Genomic DNA, 26,017 nt, shown 5'->3' with positions numbered 1-26,017 from the left:
AAATCAGGTATTTATAGAGCCTTTTTCTCCTGTATGGCTGCTGCTGGCAAATTGAGGAAAGCTATACCAGCCTCTTTTGAAGGGCTTTAGAACTATAATAGAATTCATAAATCCTTGTTATTTGGGAAGCCACTTTCCTCCCACACTGTTGTTTGCTTGGTTTACAATGAACTCTGCTATCTGCTGTGGGACTTTGAACTGGACAAACTATTCTGCATCTGTAAAATTAATAATAATTATCCTTGGTAGACCGCATCTTATGAATTGCCTTGAAATGTTTAAATGCATATCAAATATTGTTATAATTTATGACTGTTGTGCTGCATTGAAAGCCTAAAATATCATTAGAACTTAGTAACTTCAAGAAGGGCAGAAGTTTCTAGTAATGCTGAATGTCAAATAAAAAGTTCAGATAGTAATGTGAGGTATCTGAGCTTTTCAAACATCTTTGTCCTGAGACACTCATTCCTTGGTCTCTTATATACCTTCACTTTGGGATATTTACTTCCTCCTTTGGACGAGATTTCTGTAATCTTGAGATGCTCTGCTAGCGTCCTATTTTTGTTGTTAGTCTGATGTTCTGCTGCTGGGCTATCAGCAGTCTGTTTGGAGCCCAAAAGACTCATTTCCCTATCAGATATCTGTATGCTTCTCCTACCTGGAAAAGTCATGTAATTGAGGACTGGTCTTCGTGTTCTGTCAGGGAATGTCCATTCCCAACAATTTGTCAGGCTCTCTTCTTCCCTCAGGAACTCAAAGTAGTATGCCAGAGCCTTTTTTGTGTTTTGTGCCTCTTATCTTCCTTGGGATAAATGAACCAAACTTTCCAAACTGAGTTTTTCACAAGTCTTTGCCCCGAGAAAGGGCACTGAGCAATCTTAAACTGTAAGATGCTGATGCAGCTTAACTAATGGCAGATATATTGGACTGGATCAAAACTGAGAACTGCAGTTTGTTTATAAACAAAGTTCCTTCCCAGATGGGGCTTTTCTAGATCCCTAGAGTGTTCTGTATAATACTTAAAACTTTAAAGTGGTTAAGCAATCACAAAAGCCAAAAGCCAATCTTTTTCAACTGTGAAAGGATCTAACTGAATAACAGCTGACGACCACAAGTGAGAATTTTCTAGCAAGGTCTTTTGGTTGGTTAAAGGTCATTTTCTTGTAGCTTTTCATCTCTTTTAGTCTTCTTTTTAGGAATCTATTTTTCCTCCTGTGGACTGAAGAGATAACTTAATCTTATAGACATATCTTCCTAAAGATAAAGGGAATAACTGAGAGTTCATGATATTCTTAAATTGTACTGAAGATTTTAATTCTGTTCCCAGAACTACCCAGTGGTTGCAAGGTTAAAGAAGTAATATGTTTTTGTTTAACAGACTTGTCTGAGGACTGTTTATTCAAAGTTTATCAAAAGCAGCATGAACTATTTCCCATGATTTTTTAGAGCAAGGTTTTTTTCTGGCAGATAATGGAATGTAGGACAAATAGAAAACAACAAAGTTAAAACTGTAGGCAGTTTTTAATTTAACTAGTGACTATGGCAATTTAAAACATGACAGCTTGCCATCTGTTTGATTTCTGGCATTGTGCTGGGAGTTAACATCTGCAGAAGAGCTGCTGCGAAACATCCAGGTTTGTATAAGCAGTTCAAATGATAGGTATGAACAAACCTGAAGCACATCTGGGCTCATTCATATAAACCACTTTGGTGGCAGAGGTGGGGTGTGTTAAGATTCAACTGCTGCAGTAATATTTTTGATGTCTTTTGTAGACTTCAGTGATTCTGTGATATGTTTTGGTTGAGAAAGAGGATGAAAAGTAATTAGATTCATTTTCAGTTTTTCCCACAATGTGGAATATATACCAAAACTCCATACTAGAAACAAATTCTGATTTAGGATTCTTTTTGATTAATTCAGTTGTTTTCTTTTATAATTCAGTAGTCATTCTTCATGCAAGCAGTCTTTATGTTGTCCGCTGGATCATGGGACTACCTGTTCAACTTCCTCATGTGTCTATGAGAACACATCAGAGCATGAAAAGGAAGGCAGCCCTATTCCATTTGATTTTAATTATTAATATTCTTATTGAGATACACATTACGTAGAACTAGCAGTTGCGTGGATTCCCTATCTGTTTAGATTGGTCTTTGCTTTATTTATAAATTCTGGCAACAGGCAGAAAGGCAACACTGACCTAGAGCATATAAATAGTAGATAACATATTTATATAAGCAATTGTAAATGTAATATGTATTACAAAATTCATGTGGTCAAAGAGTATCACTCCTTCTGTTAAAGTGAGGACCATATCTGTAAAGAAAGAGATCCATGAAACTAAGTTCATATTTATTCTGTTTCTCCCACAACATCTGAAGATCTGCCCGTTCAAAGTCTAGAATTTACTGCTGAATATTTCCTTTATCTATAGCCACAGAAGATGCTGTAGTTGGCCAACTATATGGAGAAAATAAACCAGAATGCACTCTGAGAACGACCACATACCAAATACAAAAGCCTTTCCCTGCTATGTCTTTTCGGGAAAATTCCTTTTTGATTCCTGCAAACCTGCTCCAATAAAACCAGCCGGTATAAGACTGTGCTGGATACTCAGTATCATCCTTTAGAGATTCATGGCCAAACAGGTGATAGCAAGAAAGCTATCTCCTCTCCTGAAATGCCTATCTTACCGGTCTCTTATCCCCCCTTTTACTGAGCCTTGCAAGACACAATTGGACACCAGATGCAGTATTTTCTCGCCCATCATCTTGATGGTGGCTGATTTTTATATTCTCCATGTAAGGATTGCTTTTTCCCATGAACTGGGGGACAAAACTACTGTTATGAACTATGCCTTGGGAAAGAATCCATGATATTTTTTTTCCTAGTTTGTTATTTGTTAGTTTTAGAAGGCTTTTCAGCAGTTTATTTTTCATTAAAGGATGCCTGGCTGATCCATCTGTAATTAAAAAAGTAAAATTGTAGAAATTCTGTGTAAGGCAATACAGCGCTATATTTGCCATAAGTAGGTATATTAATGTTTTTCACATATACCTTTACTTTACCCCACTCTCAGTTTTGTCTTGTTTATGTAGCATGATCTGCATAAAGCTTTTTTTATGTGCAATACTTTGTAATAGACTATGAGCCTTTCAATGGTATATAGGCATAAAAGACTCCATATCAAAATAAAGTGAATAGCTATTAATAATTTCTCAGGCTCTTCTTTTTAGTGATTGACTTTTGTCTTCTGAGTTACTGGCTTTTTGTTGTGGAACTAAGTCACTTTCCTTTAGACAACAGAATTCAAGGAACCATAAAACTTATGCCCTCACTTTGTGAAATAATGATATGCTATATTTAAAAAGTGCGTGCTATCTTCTTATTCATTATATTCATGGTTTTCTTGGAATTGGAAAGAGGACAAAATAATGTGTGAAGCACTTTGTCAAACACAAAAAAATCACTTTGTTAAATTATTTAAATTATTTTAGCTTCCAAATAGAAATGGCTTAGAAAGGTGATTTTTTTCCTGTAAAAATAGCATTTTTAAGGGAAAACAGATTTACGTATTAATGTGATTTTATAGAAATGTACTTGTTACTTTGTTATAATTTCGCTCATCACAAACATCAGGAGAGCAATGCCTGACTGCATTTGTGCAACCAATAGCCTCATGGCTTCAGGTGTTGTTGTTTATCACATAAATTAAATGTTGAGAAAACTCAGTGACAAATCTTTTTCTACTTGAAGGCTAATAAACAAGCTTTTCCTGGAGACTTCCTATAGTTATCCTAAAAAATCTACTGCTTGTTAGTATGTATGTAGTTACAGATGAGAGGGGTTCCACCTGACTTTTTAACACTAATGACAGCATTAATTTGAAAATCGTACTGCATTTTTCTTTACCTTCTACCATCATAACTTTTCTCTGGAATAATGACTTAAACACGGCATATCATTCCCTAAATATCTGCAGTATAGCTATTCATGTCTGTACTTTAAATGTTTCCCAATCTACAAAATGGAATGCAGAATTGCATTGAAATACTGATAACTACAATTTATGGTGTGACTAAGTATTTACAGTCTTAAATTAGTGATTTTTATCTTCTTGTTTTAAAATACTTAGAAATATATGCTGAACTCTGAAATATTTTTTAGTGGAGAACTTCTAGGTAATTTTCGAAGCATTAGTGTTCTATAACTCTGTATGAATATTTGAGGCATATTGAAAAATGGGTGATGTAGATGACTGAATAAAAAGTGTAATGATGATATTTACTGGGCATACATAAATTGTGATGCAACACTTTTCATTAAAAACAGAGTTTAGGTCATCTAAAGATCTGGTGCTTAGTCTGAGCTAGTTAGTCATCTTTGGCTCCCTCTATTGTGAAAGGCAAGTAAGAGCCTCACTGAGGATGTTTCTTGTTTCTTATAAATACTGGAAAGGAGTCTGAAATAATTTAATGAGTTAAATTTTATTATTAAAAAGAATCAGAATCTTAAATACACTGGCTTAATTATTATCATCTATTCTGGCATCTCTTTTTGCCTTCCTTATGCTTCCTAAAGTCTAAAGGCAATACATTTTGGTCTTTAACTGCATGGTTTGGAAAAAATATGGAAGTGAGACAAAGTAAGGTAGTCAATGTTTAGACTCAGTATACTTCAGGACAAATTAGTATCTTCTTTTGGGTAAAAAGTAGAGAGAGCTGTTGGTACATCAGCAGAACACAGACACTATCTTATAACTGGTGCAATATTTATTCAGCCACTGCATCTTTATTCAGTCACTGCATTTTCAAAATTTGCCAGGACAGGGCACTGAGGTAACCTGGTCTAACTTTGAAACTATCCCTGCTTTGAGCAGGAGGTTGGACTAAATGGCATCCAGAGGTTCCTTCCAGCCTTAATTTTTCTGACTCTACTCCTCTCTTGTATTACATGGAGTTTATTTTTTGCTTTATGTGGTAATAAAAATTATGTAAACAAAGCATTCTGGAAAATGAAGTGCATACTTCAAGCCCTGTAGCAAAAGTGGTGAAGATGGTAAAAACTGTCCTATGTATTGTTCAGGAAATCAGATGAAATTGTCACAGAAGACCTTGCGCCCATTAAATTCTCTGGCATCAGGACTGGTAGTTTTCAGAGCAGTTTTCTTGTGGTTTTTTTAAGAGAAACCTATTCCCACAGCAGTTACGAATACTACCTCTATAGATTTGTAATTGTTTTTCCTTCATTTTTGGATGCCCCATCTTGAATTAGCCAGGACATGATCTTCAGAAGTAATGAGAAGTCATAGAAATTCTCAGAAATTGAGAACAATATAAACTATTATATTTGGCCAATTAGAAGCCAAGTTAGTATGCTGCATTTTTCTTCATTTTATTGCTAGCATATCACTATCAGTTCTACTTGATGACAACAGTGATGCTAAGGACCTGGAGCAGATGCTCCTTGTTTTCCATTTCTGTGTAGACAGTTCTGCACTGTTCTGCCACAAGTGCAACCTCAGTTATGAACTTGCTCTGAGCAATGGACTGAACTTGAGAAGAAAGCTTCAGTTCCCTTAGTGCATTATCATGGGTCCAAGCTTTTGTCTAGATAATTTGAGGATGTCGGGCACAGGCAAGCCAAACACCAGCAGATATCCCTAACTCACCTCTTCTAAGGGATGAAATAGATTCTGTAGAGACTGATAGCCAGCAATATGGATAGAAATGCAAGAGTCATAGCATGGGTTCAGCATGCTTATATATGTTGGCCCCCTGCAATGTAGAAATAACCCCTGAAAAGTCAATGGGAGATGGTGTTGCCTTCTCCCCAGACTAAGAAACACCTGAACTGTGTGGTAAGTGTCCAAACAGTGTGGACTCAATGAGGATTTTGACAGAGGATACAAAGTTTTCTGTTCAAAGAGGAGCACTTATCCTTTTTCTTTGCTGAATGTTTAAACATTTCAGTATTATCCAAAAGAGGTAAGAAAAGGTCTTCAAGTAAACAACACAGAGAGAAAATTTCAAACCTCACATAGCAGACTGGCCAGAAGAGCCATTTATTTGCCAAGTGGCTAATACTATATTGAAATCCTGAGTGTATACAAACTATAAAATATATTAATCCCTTGATATTTTTTCTGTTGTCTCCTATTATGAAGCAAAAGAGTTGTTTGATGAGACCTTTCAGATGTTTGAAATAAACAAAATTAATATAAAATGTTGGATATTCTATGTGTTAAAATAACATTAAGTGTAGTCACAATATCTTGTTATAATTACAAAACCTTCAGCTTAGAATGAAGAGGTGGAAAGTGTTATTATTCCATTCGAGCTTAGAATATGTTTTAGTTATTTTGCAGTATCTGCAAACATAATTAGAAACACGTGTTAGCTCCATCATTTCTCTGAAATGCGGAGATTGTAGGGACTGTTGAAATTAAGTCTTTCCTAGGAAGCCTTCAAGTGTTTAACTTCCATAATGATTATGAGTAATTGATGTTAATCAGTAATTTCTTGGTGGTGGCTATATTTATCTTCTGTGCTTTTCTTGATGCTTTTTATAAAATGAGTGCGAGGAGTTAGACCAAGATTCAGATTGCATCATCTTTTTAAGTTTAAAATTTGGCTCAGTTTTATTCATTTCTGGAGAGTCCCAAAAGAAGCTTAAAAAGCCTTGAAATTCAAACTGGAGAATGTCAAAGTTCTTAGAGTTCTTATTTATATCACATTTGAGTTACAGAAAACTTGTTTTGAAATTCCAGATTAGTTCCTTGGTGTATTGCTTTGAGCTGACTGTCAGAAAGGATTGAATATAATCTGTTAAAATGGAGAATGTAAAAGTCTATTGCACTTAATGAGGGAGTGAGGACATGTTGATGTAGTTAGGGCCAGATTTCACTAGTTTTGCACACATGGAAGAGTCGTCTTCCTTCCATGGTTTTAGTTCCCATTAATATTCTGCCATCTTCTCTTTCTTACCAACATCTCATCTACATCTACCTTCCAGCCTTGGAGAAACTACTGTGGTCCTACATCCAGCGGCTAGCGGACCTGAACTCAAGCTGGAAGGATATACAAGAGCTCCCTCAGATTGTGTGTAACCTCAGATTGTGCATAACCTTGGAATTTTTCTTGGAATTTTCTTCAAGAGATTTTGAAGAGACCTCTGATGGGGAGCTCTTGGTAGCAAGCAAATATGAACCTATTACTGGTATGGGTATAGAGAAAAGTTATGCAGGTGTACCGAACAGCTATTTGAGCATAAATATTTTCTGTTTTTCTCATGGATTCCTATATTTAAAAAGTTCCTGCCCTGAGCCAGAAAATCCACCTCTGCCTGCTAGAAAAATATGAGGGTTATGCCCTTCCCTTTCCCCTTTTCAGGAAAATCTTCCTTCACAGTCTTTATCACAGGACAGGCTTATCCAGTACTTCATTTCATTGGACTTTTCACTGACTGAAGGAAATGAATTTGTTTTGGAATTTGGGTTTGGTTTTGTTTTGTTATGTTTTGTTTTTCTGGTAGAAAAGCCAAGCTTCAAGTAGCGAGGTAACATGAAAAAATGTAACAAAGAGAATTACACTTATGTTAATCATTTAAAGATGAGCATAAAGTAAAGGAAAGGGTAACTTAATAGGATAAAATAAGCATAACAGAAAATTTAAATTAAAAGGAAAAGATACAAGTAAATCCAGTAATAAGATACATACTTCCATACTTTTTATGTAATTACATTTATGGGAGTATGGGGAAAAGGAAAGCAGAAAGTTGCCAGGCAATCATCCGTTAGCAGCCAAATCTTCATCCAACTTTCCAATAATTCTCTATTTAGATAAGGAGAATTTATTTTAGTTTATCCAGATGATCTATCAATTTTGAGCATGTTTAAAAATGTATGGGGTCCCAGTTCATTGTATAACAAGAAAGAAAAGCTGAAAAAAGCAAAATACAGTTAAGTACAACTGATGTGGAAAGGGACTGGAAGACTCAACAGTTTAAGAATATTTACCTGACTATATTCCAAGCTCCAGATTTGAGATCACCAGTATAACAAAATGATCTCAGTTCTTTCCAGGACATTATGGTTAACACAGGACTGGAAAAAGACATCCTCAGTTGCCATTCACAAGCCCTTTTTTTTCCTCACTACTCCATCTTCTTACTCGTTCTTTTTCTTTTCAGTGTAGCAACATAATTAGTTTAACTAAGGAGAACTACCATTTTACTTACCCCAGCAATGTGGGAGCTTCCAAGCAATAAAATGAACTATGAGTGTGTCTTGGGGGGAAGGGGAAGGAGTGAAACGTAACTTCTTTTTTAAACTTGGGATATTAGTCTTGTACACAGCTTTTTTTATAGAAACGTGGCTAATACAGATCCAACATACCAGAAGAAAATGATCATAAACCTTCATTTAGAAATGTTACATTTTTATGTGCAGATGTTTGTATATATATGAATACCGTTGGCTATTTTATCATTACTTGTTTTATTTGTGTGTTCTTTGATGATGACTTTTTTTGAACTAACTTGCAAGCTTACTTCCCTAAGGTTGAAATCTGGAAGCTCTAATAGTCATTACAGTCACTGCTGCTGAAGTATAGTGTTTTTTTAATTAACCCAAAGTTTATTCAAACATATGTTGTTTAAACTCAAGCATTTTTACAATTAATAAAAAAGTTGGGAATATTTTCTGTTTTTTACATTGAATTTCCATGTTGCTATTACTAGGAATTAATCAAATTAATCACTGTAGTCTTGTGTTACATGTGCAAGATGGGCCATTTTGAGGTTTGGGTTTTTTTTTTTTTGAGTAATCTTTGCAAGACCCTTGGCAATAGATTTCACAGAAATCTGGGGACTTCAATACTGACCTTTATACAAGACATTAATTCTCTCTGGCAAGCATTTCTCTTCTCAGAGTCTGAGGTGTTAGGTAGCTTGTACAAGATGTCTCCTTCCATACAGCCTTCTGTCACGCATATTTATAATTTGCTTGCAAAATCAAATTTATTCTGAATGAGGTAAAAAGCATCAGGGAAATGAGTAATCACTTAATCCATTTCAAGTAGATTTTTTAATTAACTTGTATTGTGCTGCATTTTAAAATGTGGTTGTGCTAACTACTGTATATGCTTTTCATAATGGATATTATGAACATAGTATAAATTTTATTTAGTAACTGGTAGATATAATAGGCACAAACATTTTTACAAAATTAAGATAATCCAATTGCCGCCCTTAGATTACAGGTCTCCAATTGCTATTTTGATGGCTAAAGGGAAACTTAGTAGCTAATATTGTTCTCCAGCATAAGATGCTTGTCCGTGTAAACAAAAATATATAAAAGATATGTGAGGAGATGGTCTGGAATGGAAAGTCAGAGGCAGAAGCATATCTCCACAGATAGAGGATAGGCAAGGTCTGTGATTACAAGCCAAGAAGGCCAAATGTGCTTGTTTCCATGCAATGGAATAAAGTGTAAAATATTCTGAGGAGAAACTCTACAGGAAAAATTGTTATAATAGTTACTGTAATTTGCCATTGAGCTGGGGGATGTCCATGGCCACAAGAGGTGGTTTGCTTCAGGACTGTGAATAGCCTTTTGAGAAGATGGAAGGACAATCAATTTCCTGACTCTAATTCCATTCTAGATATTAGTAGGAACCAATGCCATCCCAGCTGGAAAACTGTTTACTTCTCAGCCCACCTGATGGCAAACAAGACGGACTTTATCCTTCATACTGTCCACTAAATAGTGGCTCTAAAAAAAGGTGACCCCTACCCATCTTCAGTATCTTTTGCAAAAAGCTGTTACTCATTTTCTGCTGACTGTGTACAACCATAGTTCCAGGTCCAAGTGGGTGCCTACTGTCATTCCAGTCCTATCTCTAATTTTTGTTATCAATAGGCAATGTATTCAGGGACTGGAAATTTGCTATTCATCAGCATGATAGAAATGTGTAAGGAAAACAATTGCTAGCCCCATTCTAGATATTCAGTGAATTTCTGGGAGCATCCATTGATTCAGCTAACATAACTTCTGAGGTTCACTTCATTTACACATCACCTGCTATCACCTATGTGGGAAAGGCAGCCCTGAAAGCGGTATATATCTGTGTATCAGGGGCATCATCCCTCATCTGCTTTTATCACCATGAACAATACAATTTTTCTACAGTAGTCTCATGCTTTTACTCCCTTCTTCCACAACTGACTATTTTTTCCCCTCAAGGAGCTGCCTCTTTCCCTTCTGCCTTCCCAAGAATCTTGGAGAAACAGTGTGCTGGGCTTTAATAACAAATCTTGGGATCAGGGTAGCCCAGCAACTGACTCACTGATGGCTCTCCAAATAAAGTTGTGGTAATGGGAACTATCTGGTGATGATACTTTTCACAGAAGTCTCACTCCCTTTGACATGCTGGTATGCTATCCATACAGTCTGTCTTATGTAGTCCTCAATGCTACGTGTCTTCACATTGTATAGGACCAGACTTACTGGAATAGAGCTCTTAGCTCTGAACTGAACTGAGAAATTAAGTGTAAAAGGTGTAAAAAACTTATGGATTTAAAGGAGAAGAGATAGCCTCAAGGACAAGGAAGTTTATTTCTGCGGAAACATTGTCAAACATGGCATAGATCTGCAGTGAGAAGCTAAGCAGTAAGAAAAACTGGAACTCACAGGTATAGGTCAGAAGAGCATGGAGAAAGGACATTAGTGAGGTACCACCCAAACAGGACAACTATACCTACATATGAGGCTAAGAAATAAATGGGTTGAGATAGGGAAATATTTTCTTTCTCACAGAAAAGCTAGTTAGTATTGTGAACTTAAGTGAACAGTATCTTTGGATCATAGAGAATGCCAAAATAAATAACTGAGAGCTGCTTATCTTTAATCTCATGCAAACAAATGTAAGACAGATCTCCTTTCCTTTTCTCAGGGCCTCTGACAGCAAAGATTGTCTTTGCTACCATGATATGTTTTGTAGTGGATCTTAAAAAAATACATAAACAGTTATCAACAAAATGTATACTTCGTTTGGCATATTAACTTGGGTTCTGCTTCTTGACCGTAGGGCTGGTTCTGGATGGTTTCATGTGGATATTCAAGAAAGGGGCATCTACAGACTAGCCGACATATGAATCTCTTAAACAGCCCTTAGTTCAGCTTAGAAAAACGCCTTTCCCTGGAGGCCTTGTCAAACATAAGCGTTGAAGTATGACTTCTGGGATTTTCCTGGTGCTGTAGTAACTTCATTTCTTATTTCAGGAGATCTGCACAACCACATTTCTTGGCAGGTTCCCATAGAAGTTGTAGATTTGACTTGCTGTCCCAAAAGGCTAGCTATGGACTTTTATAGACCCAGATCACCCTACCTTTTTTACCTGGATTTAACCTGGTTCTCCTTACCTGCAACCAAAGGAGGGTAAGAAAAGGTTTTCTAAAGAAATATCCCAGGAGATACAATCATATTGCTGCTGTGATATTTCCCAGTGGGAAAATTGGGTTCCTAGTCCTATTTCCTATTTATATTAAGGAGGACTGGCTCATTGGCCCAAATTACTGCCCTCAAGACACCTGAGGAATCACCTAAGAGATAGGTACGCTGCATCACACGCATATGGGTTTTGTAGTACTAAATATGTGGAGTGGTTTGATCTTGGTGTTTGCCGAAGGCATGTAACGCAATGCATTCTGTGGCCTGGGGATGACCCAGCTTGAGCCCAGCTCCTCTTTTTTACAACCGTATTGCCTGTGGAGACACTTCAAGCCTCAGTTTCACCTGTGCAGGCCAGCTGGTATATACCAAAACTGAACCAGTTAAGCAATGTGGAAAACAGGTGACTCAGAGCCTGAGTTCAAGACAGAATTATCGTGAAATATTAATACAGACAGAAAATCAGAGAAGAAATGGTGGTGTGGGTAGCACTGTAGTTGTGACAGACACATTCTTTATATTCTTATATTTATGCTTTGAATTATTATGTAAATAAGCATTTTTTCATCTGTGTATTTGATTTGGTTATGTATTTGATTTGGTATGTTACCAAAGACTGCATAAACTAAAAGGCTGCCAATTATAGTTATAAAAAGTTGCTGCAGAATGAAAATATTAGTGCTAAGGAGATTTCATAACTGTCTGTTTCCCTTCCATAGCTATTTTCCACAGGAAAAATCACAGGCACCAGAGTAGCTGAGCTGAAGGGAAAGTACACCCTGCTGCATAAGACTGTGATAAGGTATAATACTGCTTTTTTAGACTTTAAGTAGCCAAAGCATTACATATGTAAAGTAATTTTCTGCTCATGCTGAGGCTAATTATGATTTAAGGCTTTCTTACAGTGATTGTTCATAAAGAGGAAGCAAAAACACAAGGTTGAAAAAGAGTATTATTTAATAGGAACTTTCAAGGTAATTTGGGATGTTTAAATACTTGTTTGAACAACATCTTTGTTTTTAATATAAATATAATAATAATGGCAATGGAGGGAAGCACAAACTGCAACAAACAATATACAAGTTTTAAATAAATATAGTTGAAGATCATGTAGCCAGAATTGTAACATATGAAAAGACTCTGACCTGCCAAGCTAACATCATAGAGAGCAACTGAAGAAGCTAAAGGCTCATTTCTAAGAAGGATAATGAGACTTTGTGACATCTAAATGGGTATGAATTTTACCCTCTGAGAATATTGACAGTCACATTAGACAGGACTGCTAATAAATTTAGAAGGTTAGAACCTTAAGCTCCAAAGTATAAATGAAGCTCGGAAGTTAGGTGTAGTACTTGTGAGTCTGCCCTGCTCCAGTACTTGCTGGAGGAGGGAGAAGAGAAGAGATCATGCTCATAGCCTGATGCCAGGCTTGAGCAGGCCATGTGTGAGTGGAAGGAAAGAGTAAGGGACAAAGTGGGATGCGGTACTACAGTTGTACTAGGTGAACAGTGTGTCACAGAACAGAGCAGTCCTATTGCAAGTATTGCAATACTACATTAGTATTGGTGACTAATAATTTTGATATTACCTACAGTATACCCATAATTATCAGTAAAATCAGCATCATGATACTCCTGTTATATTTCTGTAATATCTACCATAATATCCACCATATTAACAATATTTTAGCCCAATTTCCCTGACAGTCCACATCAAAACCTTTATGGCAATTCTGCTTACAAGAGAACTATTGCTATTCTGTCATTGAAACTAAAGGCTAATTTAAGGATTCTAAAACTAATTCAAGTCATACCTGCTTATGCTGGGATTTGGTGTGCCTCCTGGCAATCTGAATAGTGACAAGTGCTAAGTAATGTAAAGTAATTTGAAAAAGGGCTCCCAAAATCCTGAAAACACAGTTTTTCTAGAGGTTAGCTGAGTCTTCTAGTTTCATCTTAATAAAATGGGGAGTTAGAATATGGCTCTGACTGTAAAAAGTCATCTGACTTTATTCAGATTACTGCATAGCAAGTATTTTTGGAAAGCAAAATTAAAAACATCACTCCTAAACCAGTTCAACTCCCTAGAAAATGCAAGAAGCATTTTCTTAATGCTCAGAACTAAACATATTATGTGGGTTTTGGATTAGTTGATTGAGAGGGTTTCTACCACACCGGTGTTCACTGAGCTGAAGTAGAAATCCAGTAGCTGCTGAACTCGATTGACTTTTAGCCAGTGTTAGTTTGAAACCAGTCTTTGGTTGGAAAAAATACAAACATATTACTACATATTTTATTCTATGTATTTATATAGTATTCTTTTATATAGAACATTCTTTTATGTAAAGACAATTCCTTTGTATGTATGACAAGTGGAGTATGGCCTGAGTGAAAACAGGACTCAGCTGTCTTTTCTGTCACACATAAAACTCCCATAAACACTGTGCACCAAAAGTGTGAAAATGTTAGATGGAAGATTACATCTCTCATTCTTTCCATGGTTCTCACAGAAGTATGAAATTGCCATACTTCTGTAAGAAAGCTGATTGGAGAAAATCATGTCACATTCTTTACTTAGATGTAGTCATGTCTCAAAGCAAAATGCCAATGCATGAACGAGTACTAATTCGCACAGATAAATTTCTCTTACTGCTAAAAGAAAGCAAGGGAAATCAATTACCAAAAATTGATCATGATCTCCAGTATATTTTAAGGACTTTTCAGACATCAAAAGTGGGATTCTCTTGTCCCTATGTTAACATCAGTAGACATGCAAATCTGACCTAGGTATCTAGACTCCCTTAACGATCAATAGAAAGAAATAGGGACCACACACTTTCTCCTTACATAGACATCTGCAGCTGTCTGGTTTTCTCCACTGGCTATAAAGAGAGTCCTGATGATAGGTTCAGTATCACCCTTTTCCTGCCATGAACCATTCATAGAATCAAAACCACTTTTTAATTTTTAGTTCTTCACTCTTACATGTGCAGTACAGTTCCGTGGATCAAGAACTTACCGTTTCACTTATTACAGTTGAATTTAATCTCTTTCCCAATTAATCCCCATCTGTTCCAGTGCTGTTACAATGCCACATGGAAACAAATTATGCTGGATGAGGTCTTCAAGCTGTGTGTGTTCTTCTTTCCTTTACAAAAATCGCGTACAAAAATCTCAAGGGAAAGTCTTATGCATCTTAAGCAGCGTAGATCCCCGTGACACCTATGCCAAATGATTGCATCTGATCTGTCTGATATACAATACAAATTTGTCTAATATGATGAATGCAGCTACTCTGTATGCAGATAATTTCCTACGCTGTTGCTAGAGTACACAGAGTTTTAAGTATACAGTGTGATCCTTTGTTTAGTGGTAAACACTCCTTTATTTTCTGGTTTCAGTTCTGCACAATTTAGCATTCTGAAAAGCTGAGAGATGTCACCTGGCAGAGAACATCTTTTATACGTTTCTTCAAAGTGTTATGTGCTTTTGAATTTATGTTTGCTGCACCACTGAAATTCTGGGAACAGGCTGTCATCCCATTCTGGTGCTGTCTCACCCATCCATTTTGCATTGAGGCTGCACCTAAAGCTGATGTACCTGAGCTCATATTTGACCCCTGAAAACCCATTCAGTCACAAAATCATGTGGCCCAATTGTAAACTCTTATTTTTACTATCTCAATTTAGGAACCTAATATGAATATTCTGATACACCAAGCTGTCAGAAAGTCAGGTAATACTGATAGTTCATTGACAGCTTGGGAATCTTATCTTCTTAAGCCTCTGTTAGATTATTAATCACTTTACAAATTCAGAAGCTGCCACATCAGACTTGGCAAGCTTACTTTTGCACTCATGTGATTCTAGATGTGTACATTGTGTAGATGTCCAGTTATTTCTTCATTGTCTTCACTTAAATTTAAATCTTCACATGAAAAAATACTGTTGGCAACTGTAGTGAGCAAGATCTGGTCTAGATTCAACACTCAGTTCTTGTTTCTATTTTTATTTTTTTATTATCTTGAAAAAATCAGAACTTATGTGTTTATGTAATTTTATGTAAAATTTATGTTTTATGTAAGAATTATGTTTGAAATGAATGTGTATTACTGCAACCAATTATATTTTCTCCTAAAACAGCATACATTCTGTTGGACTTAAAGAAAATCTAAATATTGTACAGGATCTTGTGTCAATAAGTCAATTTATTTTTCCCTTAAAAAGTTACTATGTAAATACATCACACATGAAGTTATTTTTTCGTGATAAAGACACACTCTTGTTTCCTGTTGAAGTCTGTGGTTTTCTTATTTTCTGATTTAAAAAAGGAAGTGGTTATCTAAGTAGAAATGTTACACAAAACAAAACTTCTTCTGCTCTATTATGTCAGCTATGTTTGTGCAGTATAGTCAGTTGTATATTTTGTGTTTTTATAGTTACCATCTCAACTCTATTCTTCAGCACGATACGTAATTTTGTTTTTGTTGCTAAGCCATAAATGTCATCGTTTAGAGTTCCTCAATATGGGAGATTCTAAATTCCTTTGTTTTAAGAAATATTAAATTGCATTATATTTTTAATTAATAAATGGCAAGTGATAGAGTTCTTTATGCTTTCACATCATTTGTGGCTAAGTCAGATCAGATAATTGATCATGTCTAGAAGCCTTATAATAAGCTTCCATGGAAGTCCACAAATGTATTTGCTGCTTGTATATCATTAAATGAGTTACTTCAGATACTGGTAACACTACAGCAATAGCAACATGCAATTCAGCACTGAGTAGGTGTCCCGGTATTTACTAAGAACTTAAAGGTGTCACATAGCCCAGACTGGGCCTTGTCCTGGGGAATACTTCCCTGTTATTGGTCCCCACGCTGATTCAAATCTAGCCTTCAGCACTTCTTAGGATAAAACAGATTCCCCGTCTCTTTATTGGTTCTAGGACGTGCTAGACAAATAAATTAGACTAACTAACCATCTTTCATCTGGTTAAAATTAGATTAGATGAATCCCACTCCAACTCTAGGTATGCAGAAAACCCCCCTCACATAAGATTCCATTGCTCTCATGGCATCATAGGATAATTCAGGTTTGAACAGACCTCAGGAGGTCTCTGGTCCAACCTCCTGTTCAAGGCAGGGTCAACTAGGAGGTCAGACCAGATTATTCAGGACTTAATCCCATCACATCTTGAAAACCTTGAATTAAATATTATACGTAGGGAATATACATACAAAGCTTATGCTTCTCATTGCCTAGTTCTAAATTTTTCTATTTAATGTAGTTTACAGGAATCTGAGATCCAGCTGTTGCAGGAAGCCAAACGTCTTAGTGTAGAACTGGACCAACAACAACATGAACTGGAAAAAGCAGAACAGTTCCCTGAAGAATCCTCCAGTGAAGTTTCCCGAATAAGGCAACAACTTCTTAGTTGCCAGAATGAATACAATGCTATTAAAGAAAGAGAGTATGAAATTCAGTTCAAGATGGAATGGTAGGTGATAGTGGTCAAACACTGCTAATTTTATCATAGCCTATCTAGAAAGATAATAACATAGAATATAATTCAATCTCCTCTCCATCTTACATGAGGACATTTCTTGATGGCTGTTGTTAAACAAATTGTCACAAACTTTCGCTAGTAACAGCAACATTTCAGTGATGAATAAAATTACTCCAGTGCGAGATTTGTAGATAATTTTAATTTTAGAACATGCTATGGTGTCCTTTGAAATGCTGTTTAAGATTTACTACATTGCATGATTAATATTTAGGTAGGCAAAATTAACAGGAACAATTCTAGTCTAGGATACCTTTAATACAAATGATTAAAGTGTCTCAGAGACCTCGTGACTGGGATTTTATGGAAACAATGTCATAAATAGACACAATGCTATTTTTAACATCAGAAGTACAGTGTATTCAAGTTTTTCTAGTCAGGTATTTAAAGGAGGAGAAGTACTTGTATATTCTCATGTCGGAAAAATGAGATACTTGTTGTGAAAGGAGTGAATACTTGACGTTTCTATAAAAGGAAAAAAGTCTAGAATAAGCTTGATATTGTATATATTTTAATTATCTGCATAAATGAGTGTGTTGTATGTGAAGCTCTTATAGCAAAATTACAAGCAGCACTATTGCATTTTTAAAAATATGTAGCTATGGATATGAACTCATATTTTCATTTTGTGGGGTGCTTGCTATTTTAACCCATCTTCAATCCAGCTGTAGCGTAGTTGGTGTATATAAATACAAAAACCAATGTCAGCAGCTTAGCAGTTAAAACTGTTTTTCTGCAAGGAGAGCAGGGGCACTGTACAAACTGCACAGAGCAGATTTTCTGGCAGCTCTTTCTTGATTATTATTTTTTTTTTAGAGCCAAGTGTTTGCTCTAAGAGAGAAAGAAACTTGAGAAAGAAGCAAATTGGGAGTGGGAGAAATACAGAAACATGGAAAGCATCTGGAAAAAATTATTTGCTATGAGATAACTAAGCAACATGAAGTTTCCTGAAATAATTATTAAATACAGAATTTATTGCAATTTCCAAGCAGTCCAGAAATGAGCTCTTCAAAATATCATGGTTTTTACTCATTTGTCCTCATATCTTACGAACATTTTTCACTGGTTTTGCATCATTTTTCCAAAAAATGATGGGGTTTTATATGTTTAGGGGATATTTACTCATCCTCTGTTTTCTACCTCTAGTCAAAAGGAGATTTCTGTCCTACACAAAACACAGTTTAGCTATTGTTTCAATTACCCTTGCACATTTACTGCATTAATTTTTATATATGAATTGAATATCCTATCTTGCAGATTAAAAATACACTTTTTGGGTTGGTGATACTGTGAAAAATATTCTTTCACTTCAATAAGAAACTTCCTCTGTTTGATCTTAAGTATTGCGTGAGATCAAAACCAGCTGTCCCGTCTGAGCAGAGGTCCAGTATATAATGGCGACCAAAAGTGTAGCCCCCAGCCTTTTGTGAGGAGAGGATTTCATGAGCCAAATACAGTCCTCTGTATTTAGGAATCCTCAGTTGACCCCTCTTCCTTGAACTTCTCCTGTCTCCTCCTCAACTATATAAACTTCTGGCATTGCAACACCCTGGGCAATGAGTTCAACAGATTAACTACACAAGAACTGCCACCTCCTTGCTTTCGTGAACCTGACTCCTACCAGCTTCATTTCATGCCCTGTAGTTCTTGTATTGGATGAGACGAGACAGTGAAAATCTGTTCCTCTCTTCATTTTCACTGCTGCAGGATGGTTTGATAGATGTCTTTTGTATCCCCCTTCTTAATTTGCCAACTTTCTAAACTGAAGAGCTTCAGATTACTTAATTGTTCCTTGTTTGGAATCTGTTTTATGCCTGGTGATAACACTGGCTCTTAATAAGTGTTGTGGCTGTGGAGTGAGGAGGATGTGCCTCGGTTATGTGTGGATTTGTTTATTGGGAGAGAAGATACTGCTTTCCAGAAATGATAGGGATTTTAATGTTGGAGTAGTGTAAAATGAACAGGACTGGCAGAATACATATCTATGTGGGGAACGGACGCGTGAATGTAGTGGGGAAATGAGAAATGAGCTATGAAGAAAAACAGATAATGGATGTGAATACATGTTTGTAAAGAAGGCATGGGTTTGATGCCTGTGAAAGACAGTGAAAATGAATGTCCTGAATAGAGTTGTGAGTAGCAGCTGATCTAATAGTAACACTGATGTAAAATGAAGATCTATATGCCTGATGGATTTATAGAAATAATAAAGCGATGTCTTTTGAAATATCTGTGTGCATGGGCGGTGTCACAGACAGAGGGGAAGCCGCTTCAAAGATATTATAAGTTTGCCGTTAGTTGACTGCTTGGTTTCCTTTGTTTCTCAGAAGGATAGAAACTCATGGTCCAACCTCTCTTGGCCCTTGATCTCTCTGGAGAACAGTTTCCCGTGTTGTCTGACTGTGTTAACACAGTCCCAGCTGTGCTTGGCACTTACAAGTAAACTTCTCTTTGGGAATTATGACTAACGGCTGTTTAGTCTGAAAACAAACATATGGCTTATTTACCTTCTTCTGTATAGCAGGTGGGGGACATGGAAGGGAAAACCTTTTGAAGGGAATATCTGTGTCTCTTATCTATTGCTTTTTCCATTTCTTAGAAGTCTTGGATCTTGTCTACTCAGAAATAACTGCTGAGCTGGAAGTGAGAGAGAGCCTCTGCAGATCTTCTGCTTCCCTCTTTCTGTAAGCCTCTCTTTCTCTGAAGCATCTCTCTAGTCTCTGCTGCCTTTACTTCCTGCCTCAGTTCACTTTCTCTAGTAGCTAAGGGAACTTAGCACCCTTTTGGCACTCAGATTCAAATCTGACAACAGTAAACTTTTTCTCTTGAAGAGTCATATAGATATACCGTAACATTAGCAAAGGTTTTTTTTGTCTCAAGGTCCCTTAGTATTCTATGTTCTCTTTTCCAAATTTCATTTCCTATTTACTTGCCTCTGTAAACAGTTTTTTTCCAGATCAGATACCTTTTTCAACAGCCGAAGGTGATAGTTCATCTTCTATTTTAATTCTTTATTGTTCCAACAAGCAATCAACATTCCAAGAGTAAATATAAGTTGCTTTCAGCAATGCAGTATCACCAGGTTTTCAGAAATCTTGTGACTTTTTTCATCGCTTGAGGAGGTACACAAGGTGTTCAGACGCAGCTCTGCTGCGCTTCAGCTGTCAGGGAAGTCACGCTGCGGGTGACTGCATGGGTGTGGTGTACTGCCACTGCAAGTGTGTGCCTCTTCTTCCAGTTTGTGTTCCTGTTCTGCTCTACCCTTGTGCTGGGTTCATTGCTAGCCTGTCTGCTCCAGCGCTCAGCACAGCGGGGGAGCAACAGTTGGAAGGATTTTACTGAGGTTATAAAGTTTGGGCCACTACCCCAAAGTCCGAGCTGACTCCAGGAGTATTCTTCGTTTCAAAAACTATTAGGCAAGTCTAATAAAGTAAAAGGAAAAATAGTGATCCCAGTTCAGTCCTGGTACAATTGCGTTCAAAGCCATGAAGTTTCTTCATATAACTGGGACTGAACAAGCCTCAGTAAATTAAGAATATGGACTGAAAAATCAGATTAACACAAGAACAAGGAAGGGATCAATGTGATCAGCAAGGATTTGTTCTAGCTTGAGGAAACTTTTCATTTTAATGTCCACGTGAGGCTTAGAGTCCTAGTTTGTGAGACAAAATAAAGAGCTGCTTTTCTTTGACAGGTAATAGTATCAACAATCATTTATTATTGAGAAATAATAAATATATAATCAAAATTAATTTATCATCTGAACCATATATTTAAAAGCAAGCAATTAATTTGTAATGAAATTATCTATAACAAAAGTTTGTGAGGTTAAAGGTGACTGATTCTTGAAAACAATTTTATTTTAAAGCCTAGGTCCAATCTACAGCCCTCACAGTCATTTGTGCAGGTAACAAAATGGCTATTCACTGAAGTGCTATGTGCTATTGCATGCAAGTCAGGATTGCAAAACTGAGTTTGTCCTTGTAGAAGCATTGCAAATATGGAAAATTATTTCAATGCTTGTAATTATTTCAGGATTAGTCACTCAATAATTAAAAAGTGAAAAGTTAAGCTTTTGTCCATAGTTTTTCTGGTAAAGAATTACAAGCCATAAGTAAAATAAATTGAGTTAGAGTTGAGGCTGTTATCAACTGGTCTTGTGACTGCATTCTCCAGTACGTACAAACTAATTACAGCTAACAGCCTTACAGGAATCTCATGCTGGCAACTTGTCAGCTGTGATATCTTCTACTTGTGGTCACTAGATTTTAGTTCTGAGGTGCTGAGCACCTTCTGTGGGTTCCTCAGCAATCCCAGCTATGTGTCAGAGTAGCTGAAGGAGTCTGCTTTCTTGCAGGGTGAGATTCGTAATGATAACAACGTTCTGGCTATTTTGTGAGCTGAGGAGCTGAAATGGACCTCTGTTGACAACTACCACTACATTTCTTAATCTCTCTGACTTAATTTTTTTATTTCTGTGTCAGTTTGCAGCTGTAGACATCTCTCAGGGAAAAGTCTGGAATGTATTTTCATTAATGGTCCAATTTTCCAAGTGCTTTTTTTTTAACTCATTATATCTGCATCCACGGTAGCTTTTCATGTACAGTACTGCTATTAAGCTTTATGAAAATAAGTAAAGCAATGTGAGAAACATTTGCAAACATTAATGCTTAAACTTAAGAGTTTCATCTTCTTTTCATTATGTATGTTGTTACAGGTATAATAATGATAATAATAAAAACCACATGATGTTGAAAAATACACTCCTCAAAGAAGGGCTATAAAACAATGGGAATTACGCCATTATGTCAACAGAGAGAAATATGTTCTTTTCAGCTGGTAATTTGTCTCCCTAAAATAGGTGACCTGGGATGTCAGATGACCTGCCCGTTGGAGGTTCCTGTTTTTATCCCTGACAGTAAGGAAGCCTGAGGATGTTAGCATAGGGGTACCTGTCTAACTTCTGGATATGGGCAGCTGGACCAAACTCATTTCTCAAAAGGGAGAGATTTAAGTTCTTTCTTTTACCGCCTTTTTCTTTTCTCACCTTCACTGTTTTTTGTGTGAAAGTTTTTGGTCTGCCAGCTCTTAAGGTAACTTGGTGCTTGCTGTTCAGTGTTGCTTTTGTTTGTGTCACAGAAAATGAGGCGTTCAAATCATTTTACTTTTGTTGGATGGAAAAGTCTTTGTTGTGAAACTGGAATGGCTCCACAGGAATCTGTCCTCATGAGTGAGGAATGTGACAAAAGAAAAGTAGTGTCAACTTTGCTCTCCCTCCTAATTTTGGGATTGCTCTTTTGATTGTCTGGCATGATATTATAGAGGACACAGCACAGACTGATGACAAGCAATGCAGTATCTCTTTAATCAGTTCGCAGAGGACTTATTTAATCAGTTTTTGTGGCAGTCAGAGTTACAGGTATTTGTGCAAAGTGGACATTCACTATAATTAGTGTGATTATGCCAGTCCCAAGGAGTTCAACTAGGAATCCTGCCAAAATGTGTTGGGAATATTAACTGTCCTTATTAACGTATTTATACATTTAGACAACCTGTTGGTATGTGCAAACACTGTGTTTGACCTCTGTGGCATTCCAGCACAGTTGTAGCTTATGGGCACAGTACAGAGGGGCAGACTAAAGCTACTGTCACAGAATTGAAGTAGCTCAGTTTTTAATGCATTTTGATCCCTGTGCTCTCCCTCATTGACTTTAAACAGTGGAATATAAAAGGAGTAGTTCCTGAGCCCTACTGCAGCAAAGAAGAAATCACCTTATGGTGTTTTCTTCTACTCGCATGTACTTGCACTGTACACCTGCAAAATACTTCTGTGTCTTTCTTCACTCTTCTGTGCGATTTCTCAAGTTATAATAGATTTTGCAATAGAACTTTTTTTTGTAATTAATTTTATCAACTTTGGGGGAAGGCTGATCTAAATTCAACTTTTTTTCTTTGAAAGATTTTTTTTGCAAACTCATTCACTCTCTGGGTGTTCAAACACTGGCATTCAAATTAGTTTTTAGACTACCAGTCCCTGTAGAGGCATACTTGGACTCTGCCCATACAAGTATACATACATGCTGTAAATCAACAACATCTACTCTGTGTCTTTATTTTCTCTTTGCTCTTCATCTGAGCTAGAGCTTGTCCTTTATGATTTTTTTTTTTTTCTGGATTGCAACACCACCAACCCTGTTCTCTTTTTTGACTGTTTCCTTTCCTTGACTAGAAAGATGTCACCTGAGGCTTCCAGGTATAAGCTTTGCTCCTGTGGTTGGAGGACCAAAATATAAGAAACAATTTATTGAGGGGGAAGGAAACCTTAAATCAGCACTGATAAAGAATTGAGCACAAGATCCTAGGGACAATCCTCCACGAGGCTGGCTGCTGGGAAACTGATCTCTCTCCCCATGACCACCACCTTCTGAAACCTGAACCACCACCATGCAAAGTCTTAGGCTGCCACTGAAAGTTTTCAGAGAAAAAAAAAAGAAATACCAATCAACTGCCTCTCTTCTGTATCAGCTGCATTCAGAGGCAACTGTAATAGCTGCTTTGCATCGGTGGGGCTGCCACAGGATTCCCTTGCCATAGTTAATAGCTCCAAGTGACACAGCTATTTCATGAAAGCCTGTCCCATTCTCTTACTACTTCCCTTATTTAAAGAGTTATTTATTCTCACAGACTGCCCTGAGTTTCAAGGAGGCCTGACGAGCACATCCTCCAGCTCGAGTTACAAACAAATTTAAGTGCTGAACTTGATTCTTTGCTATATCTGAGACAGAGGATTTGGTCGTTCCACCTATTCCCCAGCTGCAATCTTTACTCCTTTATAGCCTGAGACTCAGAAATGTCATCATATGTAGTAATTGCATTTCAGGAACCCGCCTCCTTTTTCCAAATCAATAGCACAAGGACTTAATTAAGTTCAGTGATGTTAAGTTAAGTGGTCGTGATGGCATGCAGACTGCTGTAGCCCATTTACTTCCTATAGGTACAGAATTGTTTTGTGCATGCACTGGGGATGTATTGATGTATTTCTTCACTAGGGCTAATTTTTTGTATTTGGCAGTATTCACCTACCTGCCACCAGGAAGCTCCCTATTGTAAGTCCAACAAGCTCGGTGGTTCAGCTCCACTTTTGTAGTCACTCCTTCATCTTTCTCAGGGCAGCATTACTGAAAATACACCCAGACAATCTAAGACCTTTCCTATTTTTTTCCTTTCCTCATTCTTCCCTCCTTCAACATCTCTCTCTATTGTTGCCTGAAATTAAATTGCAACATAGTTTTGGATATAGGTTAAGATCACCATGGCTATTCAATTTAGTTTTCTACTATACCCCATTGACTTAGTCTACAACCCCTGTCATTTTTCAGGATTTTTTTTCACAGGACCCTGTTCAGATTTGAGGAGCTTCACTTACAGTTGTTCACAGTGTGAATGGTGCATGAGCAATCACTCAAAGGAAGAAGAAAAGTTCTCATTAGCAACTGCACTTTCTTTGATGTGTGATGTCTTTGTGGATATTTATAATCCACCTTCTCTTTCTTTTTGCCTCAGTTCCATGTTAAAATTTTGTTTTCTGAGGTTGGGAGGAACTGTGGGTGTAGGCTGCCATCTGACTTGTTATGCTTTGCTAGTATAAAGGCAAGGGTGAATGAGGCATAAATGCATCCCTGCAGGAGGTGGTAAGACTAAGAAGAATCAGATTCAAAAGTTTACATGTGTGCACTGTAGAAAAAGCCTGCATATGTACAACCTGTCTTTCAGGACTTCCAGTTACCAGTCAGCAACCTTCCTTTAAATCTGGACACCTTTCAATTGTCCCTGATGATAATTCACTATACCTTTTAGTCTAACACAAGATAGGCTTCCATACTTTTTTACCATTTACTATATTATAATAATATTTATTATTTTACTAATATATGTAGCTCTGTTTTGATTTTCCTGTAGTTTGCAAGAAGAAAAAAGGCTTCTGGAAAATGAATATGAAAGAATTCCAAAACAAAGGGTAAGTACAAAACATGAGAAAAGCCATGTTTTATGTTCTGTCAGCTAACATATGTAAACATCAATGAAAATGTTTCCACGGTGTGTAACTCTACAGTTTATTTAAAATCTGGAATACATAGAAAAATCAAGAGGTAGATTTTATAGGAGAGGGTATATTATATCATTCAGGTTTGATAACTCTAGGGCAAGGAGTGAATAATTGATTCAGAAAAGATCTGGATTTTCTTAAGTTTACTCAAGAAAATTTTTTATTGTATTCAGCAAATGGATACTGCATGTAAAGATAGCTGCAGGTTTTTTGTTCTAGGATGTGAGTATGGAAAATACATTTGCAGTCATAAGTCCTGATGAATATATGTGGTTTTGTCAGAAATAAAATTCTGCTGGTTATTGATAGATGAAACACACACATGGCAAAAAATTGTATTTCGTACCTTGTTGTAATGAATGTTATCATCATTCAATGTTAATGATTCTGTAATATCACAAGCCTGCAAAATGTAAAAGGAAAAATAAAATTAATCTGATCTTTTACTTCATTTTTAAAGGAAGCAGATAAGAAAATTAAACAGCTGAAAGAAAATTGTGATGAGCTCTGCAAAGAAGTAATCCAAAGAAAAGCAGAAATTAATGCAATAAAGGAAGATGTTTCATCGAAGCAAAAGCTGATGTTAACAGATAAGAAAGAAATGGAAAAGCTTCTGGAGAAGCAGGCCAATTTAAAAGTAACACAAAATTAATTGTGTGTATGTATATCTGTGTATGTGTGTGCATGTATGCGTATATGGGTACATGCTTTGTCCAAGCAAATGGTGAAATTTCTGGATGTTGTTTGTCATTCCAGATTCATGAGATGCCATTACATTATATATTACATAATTTTTCAATAGGTGTAAAACATGCTGTTGTGCCATATCTGTTATTAATCCTTTAGAAAATAATAATAGTCATGGTTTTGATTAAAAAAATCGTTTCTATAATGACAT

General features: G+C 36.6%; 1 protein-coding gene across 4 annotated transcripts in view; it reads left to right on the top strand.

Annotated features, from left to right (window-relative positions):
* The window catches only part of CCDC146 (coiled-coil domain containing 146), an 82,180-nt gene that overhangs the window by 30,126 nt on the left and 26,037 nt on the right, over positions 1–26,017 (top strand). For all 4 annotated transcript variants that reach the window (XM_030013559.1, XM_030013556.1, XM_030013558.2 and 1 more), the window contains 4 exons: positions 12,168–12,250; positions 16,737–16,946; positions 24,972–25,029; positions 25,580–25,756. In XM_030013559.1, coding sequence (XP_029869419.1) covers positions 12,168–12,250; positions 16,737–16,946; positions 24,972–25,029; positions 25,580–25,756 — 528 coding nt within the window. The remainder of the gene's footprint in view (positions 1–12,167; positions 12,251–16,736; positions 16,947–24,971; positions 25,030–25,579; positions 25,757–26,017) is intronic.

This window comes from Aquila chrysaetos, chromosome 5 (assembly GCF_900496995.4).
Source record: "Aquila chrysaetos chrysaetos chromosome 5, bAquChr1.4, whole genome shotgun sequence".
Classification (NCBI taxonomy): Eukaryota; Metazoa; Chordata; class Aves; order Accipitriformes; family Accipitridae; genus Aquila; species Aquila chrysaetos.
The sequence above is the reverse complement of the archived record's forward strand: the minus strand, read 5'-3'. Positions and strand labels throughout refer to the sequence as shown.